Raw genomic sequence first — 25,108 nt, 5'->3', positions numbered from 1 at the left:
AATAAAATTATACTTTAAAATATTAAAGAAACAAGCCAGCAGTTGTAATGCCCCAGTGAATCCTGAAAATTTATTATTTGGGAGAATATCAGATATTGATCCTTTGTTTTACAGCTCATGATAATAATCAGAAAATATACATTTTGAAATGACAGTCAAAAGAAAAGAAATAATTACATATAATACAGATTACAGGTATTTTACTTGTACATAAGCAAAGCAGTACTAAAAGCATACTTATGGGTTCATAGTAGGTGAACATGGCAATTTTCTGTGTAAAGCTGCAGCAACTCAAATCCTCTTCGGGTCAATAAAGAAAGACAGATTGAGAAATACATTTAGGGCTCATCACTGTGTCTGGCTGTAAACCTATTTTTTTAACCTTTCCCCTCCCCCCATATATATATGTATATACTTTATTGCCTTTATATTTCTGCTGGTTTAATATAATTAGTATACTAAATAGTTATCTGCATTTATTTGGTTTCTAAAAATATATAAAATGCATTGGAATAGAGCTCCTGCAGCTTTCAAGCAGTCACTGTCCTGGCATCGAAAGCTTATTCTGGAAATGTAGAGCAGCAATACTGAATAGTGATTGTTTTGTCTTCTCCATACAGCTGATGGCCTTCAACCCAAACGGAAAACCACTGTAGCAAATAGCATAAACATGCAACTTAAAAAAAAAACAAACTGACATAATATAAAAGTAAGACTTAATGAGCTAAATTTTAATACAATATGGACTAATAAAGACAACTTTAGGTAGAAGAGGGATGTGAACACAGCACTGTTATTTACATATAAATTAAGGCCCAATTTTTCAAAGGCAATGTACACAGGGAACCATCCATCTGCTCATGCCCTTTGCACACCTGAAGTCAAGAGTTTTTTTTTCCTTTTCCATGTTATTTCTTCAATCTGTTATTATAGTTCTAACTTGGAAAGGTGTTCACAGAAGTGGATTTAAATGAAGTTTCTTTTCTTGAAAGGCCACTTTGCTCTTATTCACAAAGAAAATATTCTTTTAGTGCAGGTACAAAATGTATTTATGTTCTGGAAGTGAGTGCTTTTTTGTTCTTCTTAAAGATTGTTAATATTCACATTTCACACTGTAAGTTCTATGTTTTTACTGTCTTAGTCTTGTTTTAGCTCTCATCTGCAGTTAATTTGAACTACAGAAATTGATGACTAGCTCAGTGATGGCTGAGGGAATTAATTAATTGGGTAACTCCTATTAACACCAACTGAAATCTCACATAAAAATTCCCCATGCATCAGGAAAAAAAAAAAAAGCTAACCGAAATATTTCATCAGGAAAAAAAAGGACTGAGGCAACCCACTACAGATCATTCTCTGAGGATGACAAACACTCCAAAGGGTCACATATACTATTTCAAATTATCCCTTGGTAAGGAAAAAAAAAAATCTTCTAATGTATTTAATACCTGTAGAAAATCACAATAAAACAACTTTCAGTGTAATAATTAAAAAAAACTTATAATCTAATTTAGTATTCAGAAACTGAATATTCCCCCAGATGCAAAATTTTCTATTTAGTATTTTTGCATACCAGTGCCCACTTCCCCTCTCTGAAATATATCCAAAGATGTGGTACTTAATCTAACTCAGTATATTTACAATAGATAAAAATGATCAGAAATAGACTAAGATATTTTTAAGATGTTCTAGGGAGATGAGTTTTCTTTCCTCTATTTTAAAAAAAGACTTAGAAAAGATTTCTTAGAGATGTACTTCCAGAAGTTATATAACTGATTAAAAAGTACAGTTGCTTGTTGTATTAATCAAATTCACATTTATATAATCTTCTTATCTAGGAAATAGTATTTCTATCTGTAATTAGGTCTGTGAAGATTATTTGGCAGCTTGAAAATTCAGATGAACTGTCAGGATCCGGCTAGCCTTTCTTTTTTTTTTTTTTTTCCGGCTAGCCTTTCTTTAAAGTTATTAGGTTAATGCTGATAATAATCGACAACAATTGAGTTGGATCCTGACTTTGTGTTTTTCGTGGTATGCCCAGGCATCTTTGCAATGAAAAACTGCAAAGTCTAATATGTCTTCAGTTTAACGTTTTGATTTAAATAGAATGTAATCAATTTATAAAAATTGTTTTTCTTTGTGAATAAGATCTCAATTTTCTGAACAACAATAACAAAATGACCCAGTATAGAGTGGAACCTTTTAAAAATAAGGCATATATCGGGCATACATAAACCATTATTATCAGAAAATCTACAAATTATTTTGATTTTTTAATTCTAATTTTTAAATATACATAGATATGAAATAACTATTACAAACTGAGAGCAAATGTGTATAGGTTGTGGTTATTAGGTAAGAATCATTGATTTATCAAGTTTTTTTGCAAAACAGTACAATGGCAAGGTCAACTTGGTAATTCTAAGAACCCAAAGAAAATATCTTTAGTTGAGGTCTGCCATTTAGCTGGACTAGAAAAGGCAACTATGCATTATTTCTTTCAGTTCAGAAGCTTCTATATATTGTCATAGCCATTCTTAAAAATTTTCACTGGAAACCTAGATATAGCAGCATTCTTAGCATTCATTAAACCAAAAATAAGTCAGATATGTTTAAAACATCCAAAGTTGCCCTCATGCATAGCGTATAACTTACATCTTTTTATTGTTACCATGGCATTAATATACTAACCCACTGTTATTCTGTTGCAAGTCAATAATACAGACAATATGTTTTCCTCAGAATTAAAAACTATTTTAAATTTTAGAATAAAGTCTAAATTATATTGTACCAAATTCTGATCAGAGGGAATGTAAAAATGGCTAGGTATCTGACCACATCCATCCAGATAATCTGGTGCATCTCAGTTAGGTCAGTACTCATGGGAGGGGTGTTGACTCATTTTTGGTTTTATAAATAAGAAAATACATGCACAAAGGGAGCTTCATGTCCTGTGAAAGTCGAACTGAAAATTAATGAAAACAAACATTGAATTTAACTTTATTTCCTTAGTAAAAAGTACCTAACTCCAATCTACTTTCTGTCTAAATGACTGGAGAAATTGCAACTGTTTATAATGTACACAGCAAATTATGTGCAAGCAATAACTTATCCAGGGTGCTTTCAGCAACAGACCATACATACAAAGTGGGTTATTTTAAAAATTATATCACTTAAAGCAACCTTCCTGAAAATATTCTCAGACATCTCTAATTTGTCTATTATGGCAACTCTGAGGATCCATGAGACTAAAATAAAAGGCAGGGCAGAAACAAAACAGATCATGTTATGGGAAACCCCATGCCTGTTTGGATAGATATTCAGCAAGTATATTTTTATTCAACAGTGTCTGGAGCACTGCAAACATTTTAAACATATATGTAAAATTTACTTCATGAAAATATTTCCATTTTTGTATGTGGTCATTCCTATGCTGGAAATACTGTAAAGGAAAGAATAAGCTTCAGATTAAAAAGAAAACCTGAATTCTCTCACCTAATTAAGCAGTGGCTAGGATGGGTTCACAATGGCAGAGCGTCCTATGACACTCGTGGAGCTGTAAATCAGCAAAGCGTGGAGTCTGGCGACATGCACACGAAGTCATTATCACACGGTATGTAATGTAATTCAGTCACAGGATAAGTATTAATAAAAAATATTAAAACATCAACATTCACTCATTAATTGATTACATGGAATAAATAAACTAAGTCAGTCACATATTTCTCTTCACTCTTAAGTCACGGTTTTATTTACGTATGCACACTGTATAATACTTTCCTAATGCTCTCAAAATGCTACAAATAAAAATGAAGGCTTGGCATTACAGCTGCTGGACAAAAATGTCAACACTGTGGATGTGTGAAAACACAGTTTCTTTGTTCTTTAGCATCAGTGCACAGGGTATGGCTCCAAGTGGTATGCAACTTAGGACAGAAAAAAGATACGGTGGCTTGTGAAATAGATCCTCTGTTCATCATTGGCACAAAATCAAAGAAGGAATCTTCACCCGTCCTTGGTACCTTTACTGGATCTCTACCCTGAAGACAGGTAATGTTATACATATATGCCTTCAGGATTAAAACCAGATGAGATAGGATTCTGTAGAATACGCAGGTTACTGGGGAGCTGCCGAGAGGAGCCAGGCCGCTTCAGAGACCCGGACTGGAATGGTGCCTCTAAACAAGAAACGGAGAAAGTCATTTGATGTTTGCACCAGTGACCTGGATATGAGAAATTAGAACTTTCCCTGTTCTCAAGAACCAAGTGATACAGAGTAATGACTGCACCCCCCATAGGTTCTGGGTGAGAGGACAGGCTGAGTCTGCTTGACCCTCTCAGTTGATAAAATAGTTTCCAGTCATCTGAGGAGTTCATGATCTTTTGAAAAAGGTGAGCACTGTGCCTCTCTTTCTGGGTTGTTCATATTATAAGCATAGGCAGATTTAGAACTGTCTTTTAAATACCAGCACAAATTAATAACGAAGACTTTTAGGAGAGGAAGAAGAGGCCTTAGGAACAGAGAGAAGTTACCACTCAATTTAATAGACCATGACTCACACATATTTCAGGAAAAGTTTGCAAGGAAACAGTTTAAAATGAGTGATAGGATATCTACCCATCTAAGTAAATAAATAACATAAATATTATTGATTCTTCCCAGAAAAAATTTCTTTAAGTGACCCAAGAATCAGCTTTGAGTAGTAGGAGAATGTTGCAACCAAATGTAAGCAGTTTATTCAAAGTTAACAGTGAAAATCAAGTTTTTAAAAAACGGTTTCTCAAATCTTACCCCTTTCTATGTCTGCATGCAAGGCCTCCACTTCAATGGGTTCCGCTGGCAGAACGGTGACTTTCGTCCCTGTCTGCTGGATGAACTGCTGGAGGTTGACTTGCCGCAGCTCTTTGGTCAACTGCTCCAATTCTTGTTCTTTGTCCTAGACGGAAGTTAAATTTTTTCTAAAATTTGAGGATTCACTATTGGCCAGCTACAGACATCCTGGTCACTGTCCACCTGCTACAGGGTTAAATGTGGGATGCTCACTTTCACAAGAGTGCTTGTAACAAACCCAGTTTATATTGACATACTGGGCTGAGGAGGTCAAGCTCACTCTGTGGCATGGGCCAAAAAATAGGCAAATAAAAGACAGCTTCTTCAGTTTGTGCTTTTAAATGTCATGCCTTCCTCTGCTAGGAGTACACTATGTACCTGATGAAATAAATCTGTCTACAGACTTTCATGAATGAAATACTGGGTTCCATCTATCCCGGTGTTTACAGCAATCTTGGTAAGCTCTTCATAACTATACTTCCCCATTATCTACTTCATAATAAGTGTTAGTCAGTCAGTTGTGTCCGACTTTTTGTGACCCCATGGTTTGTAGCCCATCAGGCTCCCCTGTCCTTGGAATTCTCCAGGCAAGAATACTGGAATGGGCTGCCATTTCCTTCTCCAGGGGATCTTCCTGACCCAGGGACTGAGCCCAGGTGTTGCCTGCATTGCAGGCAGACTCCTTAGGGACTGAGCCACCAGGGAAGCCCATCTACTCCATAATATGCAGCAAAATTAACAGTCGTTTGGTTCATGAGATTCGGGCTCCTTGTTTTTTCTTTAAACTGTTTTTAAGTTTTCATGAAATGCTTTACTGAGATTTATGTTAGAGCACGAGGAAGGCAAGATTTCCACTATGGGGTTTTTAAATCCTTGACAAGCAGGTCTGTGAACTGAAGAGCTCTAAAGTAAGGAGACCAAGTTTGGATGGCCAGAAAGCTCCAAAAGCAAGGAGAGGCATTCTGTTATTCAAATGGACTTTCTTCTCTTTCTCTCTTAGGGCACTGTAAGGAAAAGCAGCAGGGCCTCATGTAAGCTGGGTGAGTCTGAAGGATCTGGTAAGGGTAGGGAAGAGAAAAGAGAAAGGAGTGGTTGTTTTTTGCTACTTTGAGTGTAGGGGGTACTTGGAGATATCTGAGTAATCTGATTCTCAGATACTTTTCACAGGAAGTGGGGTTTACTAATAACAATTTTCATAAATTAGTATGTAATATCAAGGCAATATCATTTCCAAATGTACCCTTAAGTGTCTAAATAAAGGGTTGACAGAGGATGAGAAGGTTGTATGGCATCACCGACTCAATGGATGTGAGTTTGAGCAAACTCCGGGAGATGGTGAAGGACAGGGAAGCCTGGCGTGCTGCAGCCCATGGGGTTGCGAAAGAGTCAAACACGACTGAGCAACTGAACAGAACAGTACAATACTGACCAATCATAGGTTAACAACCTTCTATTACTCAGAAATTCCTGATTTTCCAAATTTTGGTGGTAGTTCTACCTCTCACCGTAATGAGTGGCAGAGATAGGAAATCCTATCAGCTCTTCCTGAAACCTCAGCTTTCTCTGCTTGTGGAACTGTTCCTCCTCTAAAGCATCTCTTCTCAAACTCCAATGTGCACAGGCGCTATTTGGAGATGCTGTTACTACACACAGTCTGAATTTCTAACCGTTGTGCCCTGAAGCCTCATGGTTCACTCTCTAATCCATGATTGCAGAGCTTCTAAACCAGCACTGCCCAATACATGAGCCCTTGAACATATGTGCTACTGAGCACTTGAAAAGAGGCCAAATATGACTAAAACAGAAATTTAACTTTATTTAATATTTTTAAACAGCTTTATTGAATATTATTTAACTTTCGTTTAAATGTAAGTAGCCAGGAACTTCCCTGGTGCTGCAGTGGTTAAGTGTGATTTCTGTATGCCTGGTATGCCTCCTGACCGAAACACTAAAAATAAATAAATAAAAAAATAAAACAGAAGCAATACTGTAACAAACTCAAAAAGGACTTTAAAAATGGTCCCCATCCCCCCCAAATAATCTTTTAAAAAATGTTAAGTAACCATTTTATAATCAATTGAGTCTCCTTCTCATTTCAGCTGTTAGAAACTGATACTTCTTTGCAACTCCCATTACATTTACTGCCACATTGTCTTTCCAAGAATAGGCATCCAAGAAATATAAGCTGAGTGATCATGGTCTGAGTGTGAAATATAAATGTTCCTGTATGTGGTTTAGAGATGGGAAAAAGTCAGGGAGGAACCTGCCCCTCTGGAGAGGAGAGAAGAAGTGGTTAGCAACAAAGGATAGGCAATTAGACACACAGACAGCTAGCCACACAGCCTTTGTGAACCACTTCTCAGTGATCAGCTTTGGTTACCCTATCGTTAAAAGGAGGAGGTCAGATTCACGACCTCATCGTTAGTGTCCACACCTGCTCGGAGGTTCTCATCTCCTGTCTCTAACTACCTAGTGCTGCCACTACCACAGTTAAGAAAGCTGCTTTCATGGAAAAGGACCTGTGGCTCCAGCTCTCATCTTTGGTTTAGTCTCCTATCTTAGCATTGTCATAAGTCACAGAAATTCTAAGGAACTTATAAACCAAGGTAGGTTTCTAACTCTAAATGCAAGGGAAAATGAATAATCATTAAAGAAGATGCTGAAAGATAATCTTTTAAACAGATTAAAAAAAATTCTTTTTATAAAAAGGTTCTTACCTGTAATCGTTTGGTGGCTTGGCCAAGAGATCTTTCCACAGCTTTAATACCATTTTCCAGCCTTAGACTCTGCTGGCCTTGAATGTCAATTTCCCCTCTGACCTTACCAATCTTGCCTTTAACCTCTTCTTCATTTACTTGTGCCTCTTGGACTTCCCGTTGCAATTTTTCTGCTTCAAGACCACTTTCCATAGTCTGAATTTGAGCCAAATAGTCCTTTAACTTGCTTTCACATTCTGTTATTTTCTGTCTTATTTCTTGAAGTTGATCTTTCAGCTGTTTTTCATTTTCCTGTTCAATCTGTAATTCATTTTCCCAAAACTCTTCCTCTTCAATTTCTACATCATTTCTTTTGATCTTTTGCTCCAGGCGGACAATTTCCTCTTCGAGGTTAGAATTATATTTTTGTTCCCAAAATCGTATTTCTATTTCGTTTGATTCTAGCTCTTTCTCAATGGACTGGAGCTTCTCGGTCTGCAAACGGATCAACTTCTTCAACTCATCTGCTGTTGTTTTGCAGTTATTCAGCACCTTTTGCTTAAATTCAGTTTCTTTACCTTTTCCAAAAATGTCCATTAATCCTTTGGCACCTCCTGTAAATGTTAATGATTTCCTTTTAGGTTCTCTCCTTTTGATTGTTTTGTCAATCTGAGGCCTCAGTTTAGCTAAGGGGGGCAAACTCTGCCTGTACAAAGTTCTTTCAGGAATTCGAGCCACACTATCTGATGTGGGTCGCTCACTGAGAGACGGCCCTGTGCGACGTAAGATCAGCTGTACATCGCTAGCATACTGCCCCCATTTGTTTAAGGATATGATAGGATTTTCATGAGGTGCTAAGTGCCTTTCAGTATCTCTCCATTTTTCTATAAGCGTGTACCTTCCAGTTCGACCTAGATAAAAAAGACAAAAATAAATTTTCAAGATGGGATATGTATAGCTAAAATAATGCCTCCAAACAGAAGACCTATTGGATAATTGTGTCTTCTCAATAAGCATTACATTCCAGTCTGTGATGCCTTTAAAACTTCACTCGAAGATACTGAACTCCTTAAGATATGTAACACATAAAATATGGGATGTAAATTGCATATACCCTTCAGACTTGCTTTAGAAAATCATCTTTATACTTTAAACCTCAATGAGAATCTTAACCTATCTTCCCGTCTGACTGCCCAGACCTTGTTTGGGGCAAGACCTCCTGCTGAAAGTAAGGAGATCACTAGAGAGTCCTGCTGGAAGCCAGGACCTGGTTCCAGGAACCAGGAAGGACTTCAGAACTCGAGCAAATGTCTACTTGGGATCGAACCCACGTCTCTTGTGCCTCCTGCATCGGCAGGCGGATTCTTTATCACTAGCGCCATTAGTTGTTACTATTATCGAAATACCTGGGCAAAGAAGGAGACTGAAATGTCTTTGCAACCTGGATTTGGCTTTCTGGAATAAAAATGTTTGTAAGATTTTCAGGTTAAAAATGACTATAATTACCCACAGAAAAACCACATGACCAAACTTCAAGGTTAAACCCGTTTCACATGTATACACTGCTTCAAAGATCACAGCACTTTGTGTTCCTGGCTCTGGTGTCTGTCAGCGACTTTTAGGATCTCTCTCCTGCCACCTGGACCCCATGTCCTCACCAGTTTATATGAAGGGTTAGACAAGACCAGTAGAATGTTCTCTAATCCTACCAGGCCATGAAGTGTCTTTAAAAAGAAAACTGAATAATTACATTGTATGAACAAAATTAAAATTCTTAAGGCCTGTAACTGAGTCATAATTATATATAAAGCTGATTCTTCCAGTGCTTAATGGTACTGCTACTCCATGAGAATGCCTTGGTAGATTATTTAATATTGCTTTTACTGCCAGCTTTTTCTTTCTTTTAAATAATGCATATTTAGTGCAATTAGGAAAAAAAAAATCCAGCAACATAAAAAAGCTTTTTAAGAGGTAAATGAATTAATACTTTGATTTTATTATAGAAATTGGGTTTTAGGTAGTTTATGTTAGAATCAAATCCCATAATCATTGTTTTTAATACCTATACTTGGCAAGGTCTTACAGAATCTGAATACTTCATTTAGATTCCAATTCTTCCTGCAGAACTCCTTTTAGTGCAGTTTATTAAATGGATACATTTAGTTTTACCTTGTATACTATCTCAATGTAGCCTAAGACAAATAAAAAGGAATATCTATCTATCTGCGGCATTTGTAGTTTAAAGCTTTTGGCTACCTGGGTCTGAATGCTATAATCTGTAATGATAAACACTGGCTACACTTTAGAAGAGTTAAGCAATTGAGTATAATCCCAAGAATCATTAACTTCATATAATGAGGTAAATCACAAAGAGATTTTAGTGCATTAGGGGAATCTCACTGTATGAGTGACATCATTAAAAGGAGGTAACAGATGACTTTCACCTAATTTAAAGCGGAATATAAGACTATGAAGTAATATGAAGTTTTAGAAATATATACCCAAATATATACTCAAATATTCAAATATGAGTCATCCAGAAGCATTATGCCCTTATTTCAACAATTTAGAAACAATTTTAGGAAATTTCTTAGAGACAAAAAGTAAAATCATCATTTAAAAGTGTCACATCTTGTTACTTATTCAACAAATATACACTGAACATACATTTATCAGAAATAGTGTCAAGCCATGAGAATATATTCAATTAAACACCCTGATTATAAATGCTCTGCAGAAATTTTAGTTTTAACTGACATTTGATTTTTTTTCTCCAGTATCAAATTCTCCTTACTCCAAAGATGAATAATGTATGTTCTTCAAAAGAACATGACAGAGACCTAGTACTGATTTCTTATGAATTTAATGCTAATATATCCCCCTGTTTCTGGACATATTATTCAGTTAACATTGGACTTATTCTATATCTGTAGTGAAAAATCTATGCTGTCAGACTCAGTTTTTCTGACAATACTTTGCCCCTTGAGTTATAAACATTTTGAAATTAGTTAGTGAACCTAATTAATTCATTCCATAATGGCTTAGAATTCTTACAATAAACATTGCTCTGTAACAGAACTTACATTGTATCATATCTATAAATACACACATACACATACACACACACGCACATATGGTCTCTTCCCTGGTGGCTCAGGTAGCACAGAATCTGCCTGCAATGCAGGAAACCTGGGTTCAGTCCCTGGGTTGGGACGATCCTCTGGAGAAGGCAATGGCACTCCAATGGGATTTCCCAGGCAAGAAAACTGGAGTGGGCTGCTTTCCAGAAGGATCTTCCTGACCCAGGAATCAAACCTGGGTCTCCTGCACTGGAAGGCAGATTATATACATATCTCTCTATATTTTATATATAGATATAAATTTCCTGGTGATATGCAAGTACTCTGCAAATCTGTCAGTCATTTTCTATAGGTTCTGCATGTAGCTATTAAGATAACTTACCACAGAGTATTTCTTATGATGATAGTGACACAGTCAGCTAGCTGTGCATTCAACACATTCTTAAATCATTCACAGTATATTTTCCCAGTGTGTTGATGAGACTATCACACAATCACAGAACTACAGCGTATTAACTTAGGACTTACTTAAGGTTTTATTACAAATTTACTACCATTAAAAATAATGAACATTTACTGATTTCATAATGATTAACATTGAGTATGTCCCCTATATGCTAGGCTTTGTGCTGGTTACTTTACATAAATAGTATTAACCAAAATAACAGCTAACACATCAATATAAACCATTAAGTTTTGGGGGGACTGTTTATTAATGCAGCATAATCTTACCCATCCTGACTGATGCATGTTGTGAATTACATGTGTTCACATTTGTTAATATCTTTTAGGGATGTGGAAAATATAGAAGATACTTAGAATTATGGCTGATACACTATACTAGTGCTATAAATATAAAAATTGTAAAAGATGATCTTGGTTATAAAAAGTCGTATATTTTACTACTAAGGATTTTTAGTTTTCACTTCAATGTAATTCAGTCGGTAACTATATTTTCTAACAGCTGTCCACTGGGATTATAGAGGATATAAATAACGCAGTGTAACAGTAGTTAACTGCAGGGTTCTTGAACCAGACTTCTGGTTTGAATCCCAGGATGCTCCTTACCAGCTACAGGAGCTTGGGCAAGTCATTTAACATCTCTGTGCCTTGCTCCATCACCTCCAAAACAGGGGTCATAACAGGGCTCTTCTCATAAGACTGTTCTGAGGATTAAATGATGTGGAAAATTTAATTCCCAATTCAGTAGTGAAAAGTGAGACTTTAACTATGAAGCTTTATGGAGAGTGAAATCTTTTTTTTTTCCAAAGCTCATCTGTAGGAACACAGAAAGCATTGCTTGTAATGTTTACTTCTAGGAAGCAAGGTCATGAGCGATTCTTTTACCTTCCCTGTGTTTTGTTAAACTTCAAAACAGTCTACAATAGATAGTGCAACTTTGTAAGCAGATACAAAATTAATCAATTCATAATTTTCTAAAATTGATCATTTGTATATGAAATTAAGAGTTAAATGTGATGATACATTATTTTCTTTATCTTCTAAAGGATTATATAATCTTACAGATGAATAGGACATTAGGGGATCACCAAGTTCAGTCTGTACTGTACAGTTCAGCCTGCACCAATTTCAACCAAGTTCACAGAAACTTTAAAAAATTCATTCATTTATTCACAAGTGTGTGTGAGTGTCTGCTACATGCTAGACATGGTTTTAAGCTATGGCAATAAGCAATAAGCAAACAGTGGCAGGCAATACACAGCACATAGATGAATGAATGTAGGTCTACTGTCCGTTATCCAACAGCTTTAAGGTCAGATATGCTAAAAATTAAGAATTTTTTGGGATAACAGAAAGGTAGCAGAGTGCGATCCTGCAAGTCCACAGTCAAACATATTGAAAATTCTTAAGTAAAATATATCAATTTCATGCCAAATTGAATAAATATAGATTAAAAACAGCCTTAGCTTCATATCAAATCAGATCAGTTTTTACTCCCAAATGAGTTCAAGGTATACAGGTATGGCTAACAAACTATGATTAAACTTTAGGGTTCAGAATTTTTTAGGTTTCAAAAATGTGGATAATGGACTGTGGCCTATAGGTAATGTATCGGGGTACAATAGAGAAAAATAGAGTACGGCAGATGGGGAGTATGCGCATGTGTGTGGATATGTGTGCGCAGGTATGCATGGATGGACAATCAGGGAGGGGCTCTGGGCTAAGATGGCATTAGAGACCTACTTAAACGCTTTTGCACAGCAAATGACACAGAAACAAAATGAAAAGCAACCCACAGATTGGGAGAATATATTTGCACATGATGTGACCAAGAAGGGATTAATTTCCAAAATTTACAAACAGCTCATGATGCTTAAAAGCATCAAAACAAACAACCCAGTCAACAAGCGGGCAGAAGATCTAAACAGACATTTCTCCAACGAACATGTACAACAGGTACATGAAAGATGTTTCATACGGCTAATGATTAGAGAAATGCAAATCAAAACTACAAGGAGGTATCACTTCACACCAGTCAGAATAACTATCATCAAGAAATCCACAAACAATAAATGATGGAGAGGGTATAGAAAGAAGGAAACCCTCCCACCCTGTTGGTGGGTATGTAAATTGGTACTGACACTATGGAGAGCAGTATGGAGGTTCCTTACAAAACCAAACATAGAGCTACCATATGACCTTGCAATCCCATTGCTGGGCATATATCTGGAGAAAAACATGATCCAAAAGGATACATGCACCCCAGTGTTCACTGCAGCACTGTTTACATTAGCCAAGACAAGGAAGCAACCTAAACGTCCACTGACAGAGGAATGGATAAGGAAGATGTGGTACGTATATATAATGGAATATTACTCAGCCTTTAAAATGAAATAATGCCACTTGCAGCAACATGGACATACTAGAGATTGTCATACTGAAAGAAGTAAGTCAGTGAAGGAGAAATATCCTATGACAACCCTTATATGTGGAATTTAAAAAGAAATTGTACACAATGTTATATTTAAAATGAATAACCAACAAGAACCTACTTACTGTATAGCACAGGGAACTCTGCTCAATGTTATGTGGCAGCCTGGATGGGAGGGGATCTTGGGGGAGAATGGATACATGTATATGTTTGGCTGAGTCCCTTTGCTGTTCACCTGAAACTATCACAACATTGTTAATCAGCTGTGAAAGTGAAAGTCGCTCAGTTGTGTCCAACTCTTTGCAATCCCATGGAGTATACAGTCCATGGAATTCTCCAGGCCAGAATACTGGAGTGGATAGCCTTTCCCTCCTCTAGGGGATCTTCCCAACCCAGGGATCGAACCGGAGTCTTCTGCATTGCAGGCGGATTCTTTACCAACTGAGCTATATTCCAATACAAAATAAAAAGTTAAAAGAAGAAGACCCAGTGCTAGCCAAAAATAAATAAGTAAATAAAATTATTTAAAAATATTTTTAAAAAGATGACATTTAAGCAGTGAGCCAAGGAAGTGAATTTGGAAGATATCTGGGTGCATAGTATTCTCAGCAGAGAGAAGAACAGATACAAAGACTAAGGCAGAAATGTTTCTGATATGTTTAAGAGGAAAGCAATCAACAGTGAGTAAGACTGTGGGTAAAGCAGGGATTCATCTAGGGTGCTGAAGACCAGTGCCTGGACTTTAAAATTTTCTGAGTCAGTCTGGTTACTATTAAGGGGTTTTGAGCAGAACACTGATGATAATGTTCATTTTGTAAGGATTACTTTAAAATAAATCTGTTGAGAATAGGCTGGAGGGCATCAGAATGATACAGGGAAATGAGCTGGAAGGCCACCGCAAAAATCTCAGTGAGTCATGATGGAGGCTTATATCAAGCGTTAGTGGCTATGGGGAGGGGCAACACGATTCTGAATATAAACTGAAGGTAGTTTGGGCAGGACTTGTTGATGGATTAGTTGTAAGGTACTAGAGCAGGAAAATAATCAAAGATAATTCAAAGATTTTAGATCTAATCAATTAAAAGCAAGTGTTGCTGCTGCTGCTGCTAAGTCGCTTCAGTCGTGTCTGACTCTGTGCGACCCCATAGATGGCAGCCCACCAGGCTCCCCCGTCCCTGGGATTCTCCAGGCAAGAACACTGGAGTGGGTTGCCATTTCCTTCTCCAATGCATTAAAGTGAAAAGTGAAAGTGAAGTCGCTCAGTCATGTCCGACTCTGTTCGACCCCATGGTCTGCAGCCCACCAGGCTCCTCCATCCATGGGATTTTCCAGGCAAGAGGACTGGAGTGGGGTGCTAGTGCCTTCTCCAAAAGCAAGTGTTACTAGTCTGCAATTCTGGGCTCAGCCCCTCGTCTCTGAGGTGCAGGTGGGGTCATTTTGACCTCAGCAATATGTGAACTGTGAATTACCAATTGTTCAAGCTGGTTTTAGAAAAGGCAGAGGAACCAGAGATCAAATTGCCAACATTTGCTGGATCATCGAAAAAGCAAGAGAGTTCCAGAAAAACATCTATTTCTGCTTTATTGACTATGCCAAAAGGATGTGGATCACAACAAACTGTGGAAAGTTCTGAAAGAGATGGGAATACCAGACCACCTGACTTGCCTCTTGAGAAACCTGTATGTAGGTCAGGAAGCAACGGTTAGAACTAGACATGGAACAACAGACTGGTTCCAAATAGGAAAAGGAGTATGTCAAGGCTATATATTGTCACTCTGCTTATTTAACTTCTATGCAGAGTACATCATGAGAAATGTTGGGCTGGATGAAGCACAAGCTGGAATCAAGATTGCCACGAGAAATATCAATAACCTCAGATATGCAGATGACACCACCCTTATGGCAGAAAGTGAAGAAGAACTAAAGTACCTCTTCAAAGTGAAAGAGAGTGAAAAAGTTGGCTTAAAGCTCAACATTCAGAAAACTAAGATTATGGCATCTGGTCCCATCACCTCATGGCAAATAGATGGGGAAACAGTGGAAACAGTGGCTGACTTTATTTTTGGGGGCTCCAGAATCACTGCAGATGGTGACTGCAGCCATGAAATTAAAAGACGCTTACTCCTTGGAAGGAAAGTTATGACCAACCTAGACAGCATATTAAAAAGCAGATATTACTTTGTCAACAAAGGTCCATCTAGTCAAGACTATGGTTTTTCTAGTAGTCATGTATGGATGTGAGAGTTGGACTATAAAGAAAGCTGAGTGCAGAAGAATCGATGCTTTTGAACTGTAGTGTTGGAGAAGACTCTTGAGAGTCCCTTGGACTGCAAGGAGATCCAAACAGTCCATCCTAAAGGAGATCAGTCCTGAGTGTTCACTGGAAGGACTGATGTTGAAGCTGAAACTCCAATACTTTGGCCACCTGATGCGAAGAGCTGAATCATTTGAAAAGACCCTGATGTTGGGAAAGAGGAGGAGGAGAAGGGGACAACAGAGGATGAGATGGATGGCATCACCGACTCAATGGACATGGGTTTGGGTAGGCTCCGGGAGTTGGTGATGGACAGGGGGTCGCAGAGTTGGACACGAATGAGCGACTGAACTGAATTGAGGAGGCCCTTGGGCTCCTCTGGCCCGACCACAGTGAAGGCAGGACCTGCAAGGCGGGGAAAGAAGTGGAGGTCGTGAGGTAGTTCTGTGAGACCTTGTCCAGGGTTCTGCAGAGAGCCCCTTGCTGGCCTTTGGGGCTAGGCCTGCAGTCTGAGGTGGGATGGGATGCAGGAGGGCCTGCTTGCTGATGCACATTTTATCTTTACTTCTTCCTGTTTTTCTTTCTTCCCCTTGCTCCTCCTTTAGCTCATCCTTTAATATTACAATTAAAATTTTTTACTTGGAAAAAAAAAGCAAGCATCCTCATTTGTGGAGATGAGAAGGAAGAAATCTGAGGATGGGCAATAGATGGGACACAAAGCTTGGGTTTTGCATTTTTAGTCTAGATAGCAATTAGTCATATTACTACAATAGCTAGTAGCCACTAGCCACATTTAAACTTTAATTAAACATTCAATTCCTCAGTTACACTAGCCACACTTCAAGGAGATAATAGCTACATGTGGCTCAAGGCTACCGCACTGGACCTGCAGGCACAGAAAATCACCATCCTTGCAGAAAGGTCTATGGGGCACCACTGTTCTAGAAACTGTTTTATCGAGCAGCTGCTTCAGGAAAAGCAATGGTATAAGAAAAACAAGCAGGACCTCCACACTTTGAAGGAACTTTCAGAGAAGAGAAAGAAACATTAACAAATAGTAAAACTAGAGTTCAGTATAAACTGTGTTTGTGTGAGAACTGATTCTGTTGGGGCAAACTAAGAAACTTGGCTTCTTAGAACAGTCCATGCCACATTGGGCCCCCAGCTCCAATTTGTTTCTATTAAAAATGCTAGCTCTGGCCCACAAGAGCTTCCCCTGTGGCTCAGCTGGTAAAGAATCTGCCTGCAATGCGTGAGACCTGGGTTCAATCCCTGGTTTGGGAAGATCCCCTGGAGAAGGGAAAGGCTACCCACTCCAGTATTCTGGCCTGGAGAATCCCATGGACTGAATAGGCCATGAGGTTGCAAAGAGTCAGACATGGCTGAGCAACTTTCACTTTCACTGGCCCCAAATGAAAAAGATATGAGGACAAGGAGTGGGAACAGAGAAAAACTCTGAATCTTCAGTACTTTCACTGGTACCAGGCAACAAAGCAATATGAATCAGAAAACCTTTCCCTTAGTCTCCTTGATTTCTTCCTCTTCTCTTCCTCTCTAATCTTTTGTAAGCTGTACTTTAAGTTCTAAGCTACTTGAGGGCAGAAGTATCTTCTTTTCATATTTTTTGTTAGTGATTTTACCAAGGCAAATGTATTTTCTCCACTATAACTTGAGACAGATGAGTTGTCAAAGGTTTTCTGTTTCATGTACAGTTTTGAGAAGCAGTTTGAACTCTGAAATAATGGCATTTCTGGGATAGTATATGGGAAAACCCAAGTTGAACATTTATGATTGGGAATGTTTCAGAAAGCCCAGGGTGTACAGTGACCAACACAGTGCACTCCTGCTGGGCAGTTTAATCACTTCATGCCAATTAAGTGTGTCATTGTGGTTTCACTTTTAGTTACTGTCTTATAATTTTAGAAAGTGTTCAATTTCTACCACCCAAATATAACCTGTCAAGTAGTCAAATATCAGAGCAGAAAGGATTTTCAGCTATACTAGAAGATAACACGTAAAATCTTTTATCAAGGGACTTCTCTGGTGGTCCAGTGGTTGGGAGTTTGCCTTCCAATGCAGGGGCCATGGGTTCGATCCCTGGTCGGGGAACTAGAAGCCCACGTGCTGCAGGGCAACTAAGCCCATGCATTCCAACTATTGAAGCCTCGCGCTTGGAGCCTGCGTGCTGCAAAGAAAGATCCTGCCTGCAGCAACCAAGACCCAATGCAGCCAAATAAATATTAAAAAAAAATCTTTTATCAAATTATGGTTTGTCTTAAGCTCTCTTCTAACTTAATTTGATTGATCAGTATTAACAACATTGAGTCAGAAACTGTTAGCTGTTATATATACTTGCAGATTGCCAACTTGTGTACATGTTTTTATATCCTGATGGTTTCCTGAAAGCAATTTTAGCTATCCAGAAAAACTCAATAATCCCTAATCATATGTATACTGCCCCTATATGAAGCAAATAAGTGGACTTAAACCCGAGAGGCTATTCTGTAGGTTGCTTCACTATAAATTTTTTAGAAACATCTGCAGTTTTGCTCAGTCCATATGCTGCTATTAGTATAACTAAACTTTTACTATGTGAAGCCACAGAGATTTCTCCAGGTGTTTGTTATAGCAGAAATTTCCCTAATTAATAAGTCCTCTATTATTTTTTATGGTAGAAATAAGGTCAAAATACAGTAACATTTTCATTTAATGTTTAGACTTGGAGTATCAATAACTCTCATGACAAGGGAGATAAATATCTAAGTGTGTATCAGAAGCATACTGAACATGAGGCTGAGAAAATCTCACGGTACAACAGAAGCGGGGACCAACAGTTGAATCATCTCTCAGGTGAATTCTAAATTCAATGAAGTGTTTATGAATCAGAAAAAGAGTCGCTTAGCCAGGTATGGAAAAATGTCATAAAGCCTGTTGTACTCAAGTTGTCAACTTTTCAAAATAGCTCTGGACTGAGTTACTGAGAAAGCAAAATTAGGGGATAGGTTCAGTTAAAGCTTCTTTTTAGCTTGTCCACAAACAAGTATCCTTTTTAGTCCAAATGGATAAGCACACACCTGGTACATCTGGACAGCTTCCCCTTGAAATTCTGTATAGAGAACATGGTTACCAATTGAACAAAGGCAGCTTACTATAGTCTCCAACTGCTCTGACTTTTCTAAAAACTGCTGCTGCTGCTGCTAAGTCACGTCAGTCGTGTCCGACTCTGTGTAACCCCATAGACGGCAGCCCACCAGGCTCCTGTCTCTGGGATTCTCCAGGCAAGAATACTGGAGTGGGTAGCCATTTCCCTCTCCAGTGCATGAAAGTGAAAAGTGAAAGGGAAGTGCTCAGTCATGTCCGACTCTTCGCGACCCCACGGATTGTAGCTACTAGGCTCCTCCGTCCATGGGACTTCCCAGGCAAGAGTACTGGAGTGGGCTGCCATTGCCTTCTCCATCTTGTTGGTTTTTAACCACTGTCCATGGCTTGATTCTCAAATATAACAAAAGAAACTTAGATTTGATACTTGCTAATTCTAGTTTTCACTAAGAAAGATAATAAACCAACAATACTAAACATTTACTCCAAATAAATTATGTGAGGCTTTTAAAGGGGGCGAGGACTAAGTTGCAAAGAATATGAGATAAAATTAAATGCCTTAATTTCCTCCTCTCTATTAACTGAATTTATGTCTACAAACATAACAGTAGTGCCAGATGTAAGAAAATTTCATGGGATATCAAAGTCTAGCACTATCAGCACTGTTTTAATATATGAGTGTGCTACACAGTGCTTCAGGAAAAATCGAAAGGCGTCAGCATTAAAGGAAAGCCTCTGTCTTTGCACAGGGACACTGACAACTTCTAACAGTGCACCTGCCACAAAGCTGGGCTATAGTCACCTCTGCCAGATGCAAGGGTGCCAGAGTAACAGTGACCTGTCTTCAGCCTGAGCTAGCTCGACATGCTTCCAGTGAAAACTAGCATGACACCTAGCACAGCGTGCAGTGCAGGGGTCGGGGCACCAACTCGCCACGCACTTGAAAATCTGCATGCAACTTACAGTCAGCTGGCCCCTCTATCTGTAGATCCTCCACATTCAGGGATTCAACTAACCTTAACTGTGTAGTAGAGCAGGATTTACTACTGGGGGAAAAACCACATGCAAGTGGACCTCACAGTTAAAACCTGTGCTGTTCAAGGGTCAACTCTACATGTTTGCTAAGTGATGGATTTAAGACCCAAATACAAACTTTCGCCCACATCACTGGCTTTACTGGTACAGGTATTTATGAGCTCATCGTGTTCCAAAAGGAATTACAGCAACTAAAATATATGCATAAAATATGATAAAGATGAATTGAGAATAAATAAGAAAAGTTGCAGCACGCTAAGTGGATAAGATGGAGCCAGCAAGCATGGATTTGACAACTTCAGCTTCACTGTGTAAAATTTAAAAAGTGCAGGTTATCGTCCTGTACTTCTTACAGGAAGAAACATGTCATTTAATTTGTTGTTAATTTTCTTTTCTAAAAGTATGCAGAATAATAAGTAAATTGGATTTTCCCTAATGAAGGGTCTGGGAACTTGAAATCCATGTTTTGGCTCAAGAAAACATTTTCAGTTCCAGAAATTGTTGTTTAGGATAAACATCAGGAGAAGAAAAGACAGTGCAGACTCTAGACTCAAGATGAGTGAAATCCAGGAGAGGCAGAGAAAAGTGTCTTCACAGACTGACCTAGGCTGGGCGTGGGGGACAGCGGTCAGTAAAAGCACGCCTGAGAGGTACATCATGGAACCAAATGAACAAAACCCACACGACTCCTATACTTGAAACAAACAAACAGAAACAAAAGCAGAGAGCACAGGCATAACTGTCTGTCTCAGACACCCCGAGAGTTCACTTACCTATTGCTTGAGCTAAGGCTATGACAACCTCCTGGCAAGTTGTGACCTCGGTGACCCCACAAACAATCCTCTGAACTCCGTCCACCCATACTTTGAGCTCCATGGTGCCCCAGCCAGTCACCCGAGGGCCCTGAGACTGGGCGTCAAGGTGTCAGGTCATGTCTCTGGCCACGAAAGCGTGGAAAAGGAGAGACTGTGTAGTCAGCTAAAAAGAGGAAAAAACACTGTTAAGAAAACAAATCTTAACATTTCTTCTAATAAGTAAATGTTACCAAAACAAATTTTAATACAGCATAGTCCTACCACCATTAATGATCATGGGCTTACTGATTCACAGAACTGAACTGCACTGAACAGTGTAGACACACCCATGGCCACCTTTCATGACATCTCATGGTACCACCATCTTCCCGATTAGAATATTACTCATAACATCACTCTCCACTGACTATAAGAAGTCATATTTACTTGCCTGAGCCCTTTTGCTCAACTTACAAACTATTCATTAAAAAAAAGTTTCATTAGGATAACTTCTGAGGTTAAAAAAAAGAAAAACGTTTTTTTCTGGTCATTTTAGAAATCATAAATAATTGAACCAGCTTCTGCAGCCTTGCCAACATTTGTAAAGATATCTTCCTAAGGTTATGTAATCCTTCTTTGACTGAACCTTCCCGTGTATGAGCTACTTGTCCTCTTCCTATTTATTTAACAAGGAGTTAGATAATTGCCTTAAATTAAAGAGTTATTCCAATAATGTAAACCTCAGTCTTTTTTGTTTTACTTGTTGTGCTTCCCCAGTGTTTGATATTTTATTTAGCTGTATAAATAAAGTGAAACAGAAAATTTTACATTCTCATATGGTCAAATCAAATGCCTTGATTTCTTCTATTGATTACAAGTTATGCAATTCTTTTTCCTGTGGGTTTTTAAAAACTCAACTGTTCCTATGTTTAATAAAAATCCTTAGTCTACAATTTGTTTGCCCATTGTCATCTTCCTATTTCTTTGCTGTTTTTAAAAAAGAATGTTAAAATTTATGACATGTAATAAAGATTGATTTAATTAAAGAAAACATTTAAATTTGTTTAATGGTTTACAATGGCACTGGCATTTCAGGATTAATTACTTATCAAAAAACTTATTTAAAAAACAATAAAACTTTTCCTACAAAATATTAACTTAGTTCTTGCACATTTTCTTACAGGACCTAAGACAGTTCTAGGTCACCTGGTCACCTGGGCAGAGTCAGAACACATGTGAGATGAAGGAGAATAAACCTAATTACTTTTTCTAGAGAAGGTACAAAATATTTTCTGTTGTCCTGAAAACAAGGGGAAGAAAGACTTGAGGTTCCCAGTATGCTGCTTCAGCTCTCTGTCTCCACTGCAGCCAAGGTGGCTTCACAAAGCCTCTTTCTGCCCAGAGAAAGGGCCATTTGCTTGCAACAAGCTGATTCCCATAACTGTGTTCCCTCATTTACAAAGTAAGATGTTAAAATTTCTGGGGAAATAGGGTTTCAAAGCCAAGGAAATGTAAGAATTCCAGTAGATAAAGCATGAAAAGTTCCTTTGCAGCTAGATTTCCTGGAACATTATATAGGCTGGTGTACATACCAGATTTCAAACAAGAGGTTTATATGCTACTATTCCTAATCTAGGGGAAGGAAATGGCAACCCACTCCAGTGTTCTTGCCTGGAGAATCCCAGGGACGGGGGAGCCTGGTGGGCTGCTGTCTATGGGTCGCACAGAGTCGGACACGACTGAAGCGACTTAGCAGCAGCAGTAGCATTCGTAATCTATTTAGAGACCACTTATAGAAAGGAAACCTAAGAGTTCTGACTTAAGTAAGATTGATTTCCTTTTCTGGTAGGCACTCTATTTCCTAAAAATAGAATAGGCATTATTTGTTTTGGGGATAAATTAAGATGAAAAGTAGTCAAACACTAATATATTGTATTACATTAATATATTTCAATTATTTTATTAAAAATAAAAAACAGCTGAATTTTTAAAGCTGAAATAAAATGTATTTAATACCTAGTCCCTTATGTTTCATTTAAAGATTAAACTTGGACCTAATTAAAAGCTTTTGCCCAGCAAAGGAAACCATTAACAAAACAAAGAGACAACTTACTGAATGAGAGAAAATATCTGCAAATAATATGGCTGGTAAAAGATTAATATCCAACATATATAAATAGTTCATACAACTCAACATCAAAGAAACAAACACTTAATTTAAAAAAATAGGCAGAAGAATTGAATAGACATTTTTCCAAAGGGGAAATGCAGATGTCCAACAGGCACAGGAAAAGATGCTCAGCATCACTAATCATCAGGAAAACGCTAATCAAAAATCAAGAAGATATCACCTCACACCTGTCCGAATGGCTATCATTAAAAAGAACACAAATGACAAATGTTGGCCAGGATGCAGAGAAAAGGGAACCCTCATGCACCGTTGGGGGGAATGTAAACTGGTGCAGCTACTGTGGAAAAACAACATGGAGGTTTCTCAAAAAAAAGAAACCTAGAACTAATATATGACCCAGCAAGTCTCCTTCTGGGTATCTATCTGAAAAAACCAAAAATGCTAATTTGAAAAGAGACATGTACCCCAACGTACGCAGCAGCATTATTTACAATAGCCGAGATATGGAAGCAACCGAAGTGTTCATCAACAGATAAATGGATAAAGAAGAGATGGTATATATAGTCAATGGAAACTACTCAGTCATTAAAAATACTGAAATTCTGCTTTTTGCAGCAATGTGGACAAACTTGCTATGCTAAGTGATATAAGTCAGAGAAAGACAAATACTATATGTCACTTACATGTGGAATCTAAAAACAAAAATACAATAAACTAGTGAACATAAAAAAAAAGGAGACACAGAGAACACACTAGTGGTTACTAGATGTGGGGGACGATACAGAGTAGGGGAGTGGTTGGTACAAACTATTGGAAGTAAGATAGTCTCAAGGATGTATTGTACAACATTGGGAATATAGCCAATATTTTGCAACAACTGTAAATGGAAATAAAACTTTAAAGTATTAAATTTTTAAACATTATAAAAGTAAACAATTATTTTTAAAAAGATTAAACTTGGGAAAACTAACAAGAAAGAGAGCAGATCTCATTAAAAGTCCTCCTCTCCCACCCCAGGAAGCCTGTTGTTTAAAGGAAACCTCTGAGGTTCATTATTAAGTCCATAAAGGTTTTAGTATACCATCACATATTTTCCTCTCTGCATTATTATCTTTTCACCTTGAATTTTTAATCATTAACTGAATACAAATGAACATAAGACATATACATCTGTTAAATATCACAGAGTATAGTAATGTTGTGGGAAAACACAGAGCATAAATAATACTGCTTAATTAATATAAACTTCAGGGTATTTATCCTCTTGATCAGAGACGTCCTACCACAGCTCATCATTGCGAAGATCAGATCTGCGTTTTTAACACTGCTAATAATATCTTTCAGATTCTTAAGAAGGGTAGGAAACACCCTTATGGATGAGAGCAAAGAACCATATGGTCCAAAATTCTATTGCAGGAGGATCACTTTGCTTTTGTCAAGTTTGGAGCTATATTGACAATCATTCCTTCCTTTCTTTACGATCAGGATTACTCATGAGAGTCATTTGAAAAATATCTTCTAAGCAGAAGCCCCAAGTACTCTCTTTTAAAAGCTGCAACCCTGTTCTTTCCTTTATACCCTTGGAGTCCAACTCTTAAGCTCTGCTCCCAGAACTAGATTAGAGGGGAAAATGGAAGTCCTACACTGTAGGTGCGTGTGGTGGATTGGTCATCATTGGAACTAAAAACTCAGGAAGCAGAAGGACCATAGCATCTTAATTGGAATTTGGAATACATTTTTCCCATGGAAACAGTGATGTAGGTAGAAGTAAGGTTCTACTGCAGGGTTGTTATTGTTTTCATTATGAGGTTTCTATATTCAAACAACTATTATTTTAATAATTTTTATAATGAAGAACTAGGTTTATTCAGTAACTTGCAACTGGGGAGCAAGTATTCTTTTAGCTAAGAAGCACTTATTATCTTAAAAGTTGATTGGACCCATGCACTTACAGTCAACTAATCTATGACAAAGAAGGCAAGAATATACAATGGAGAAAAGACAGTCTCTTCAACAAGTAGTGTTGGGAAAGCCAGACAGCTACGTATAAATCAAATAAATTAGAACATTGCCTTATACCATATACAAAACTACATTCAAAATGGTTTAATTATAAATTTAAGACATGACACCATTAAATTCTTAGGAGAGAACATAAGCAAAACATTCTCGGGGACAAACTGTAGCAATGTTTTCGTAGATCAGTCTGCCAAGGCAAAAGAAATAAAAGCAAAAATAAGTGGGACCTAATCAAACTTAACAGGCTAGGTTGGTGGCTCACTTGTAAAGAACTCG

At 37.8% G+C, this 25,108-nt stretch overlaps 1 protein-coding gene across 2 annotated transcripts in view; it reads right to left on the bottom strand.

The window, feature by feature from the left end:
• Positions 1 to 3,720: 3,720 nt before the first annotated feature.
• Positions 3,721 to 25,108, bottom strand: part of RASSF8 (Ras association domain family member 8) — a 127,636-nt gene continuing 106,248 nt past the window's right edge. For both annotated transcript variants that reach the window (XM_040234573.1, XM_040234574.1), the window contains 4 exons: positions 20,662 to 20,866; positions 7,549 to 8,438; positions 4,793 to 4,937; positions 3,721 to 4,178 (listed from right to left, as the gene is read on the bottom strand). In XM_040234573.1, the coding sequence (XP_040090507.1) occupies positions 4,057 to 4,178; positions 4,793 to 4,937; positions 7,549 to 8,438; positions 20,662 to 20,764 (1,260 nt within the window). In that variant the 5' untranslated portion in view covers positions 20,765 to 20,866 and the 3' untranslated portion in view covers positions 3,721 to 4,056. The remainder of the gene's footprint in view (positions 4,179 to 4,792; positions 4,938 to 7,548; positions 8,439 to 20,661; positions 20,867 to 25,108) is intronic.

This window comes from Oryx dammah, unplaced genomic scaffold (genome assembly GCF_014754425.2).
Source record: "Oryx dammah isolate SB20612 unplaced genomic scaffold, SCBI_Odam_1.1 HiC_scaffold_29, whole genome shotgun sequence".
Lineage (NCBI taxonomy): Eukaryota > Metazoa > Chordata > Mammalia > Artiodactyla > Bovidae > Oryx > Oryx dammah.
The sequence above is the reverse complement of the archived record's forward strand: the minus strand, read 5'-3'. Positions and strand labels throughout refer to the sequence as shown.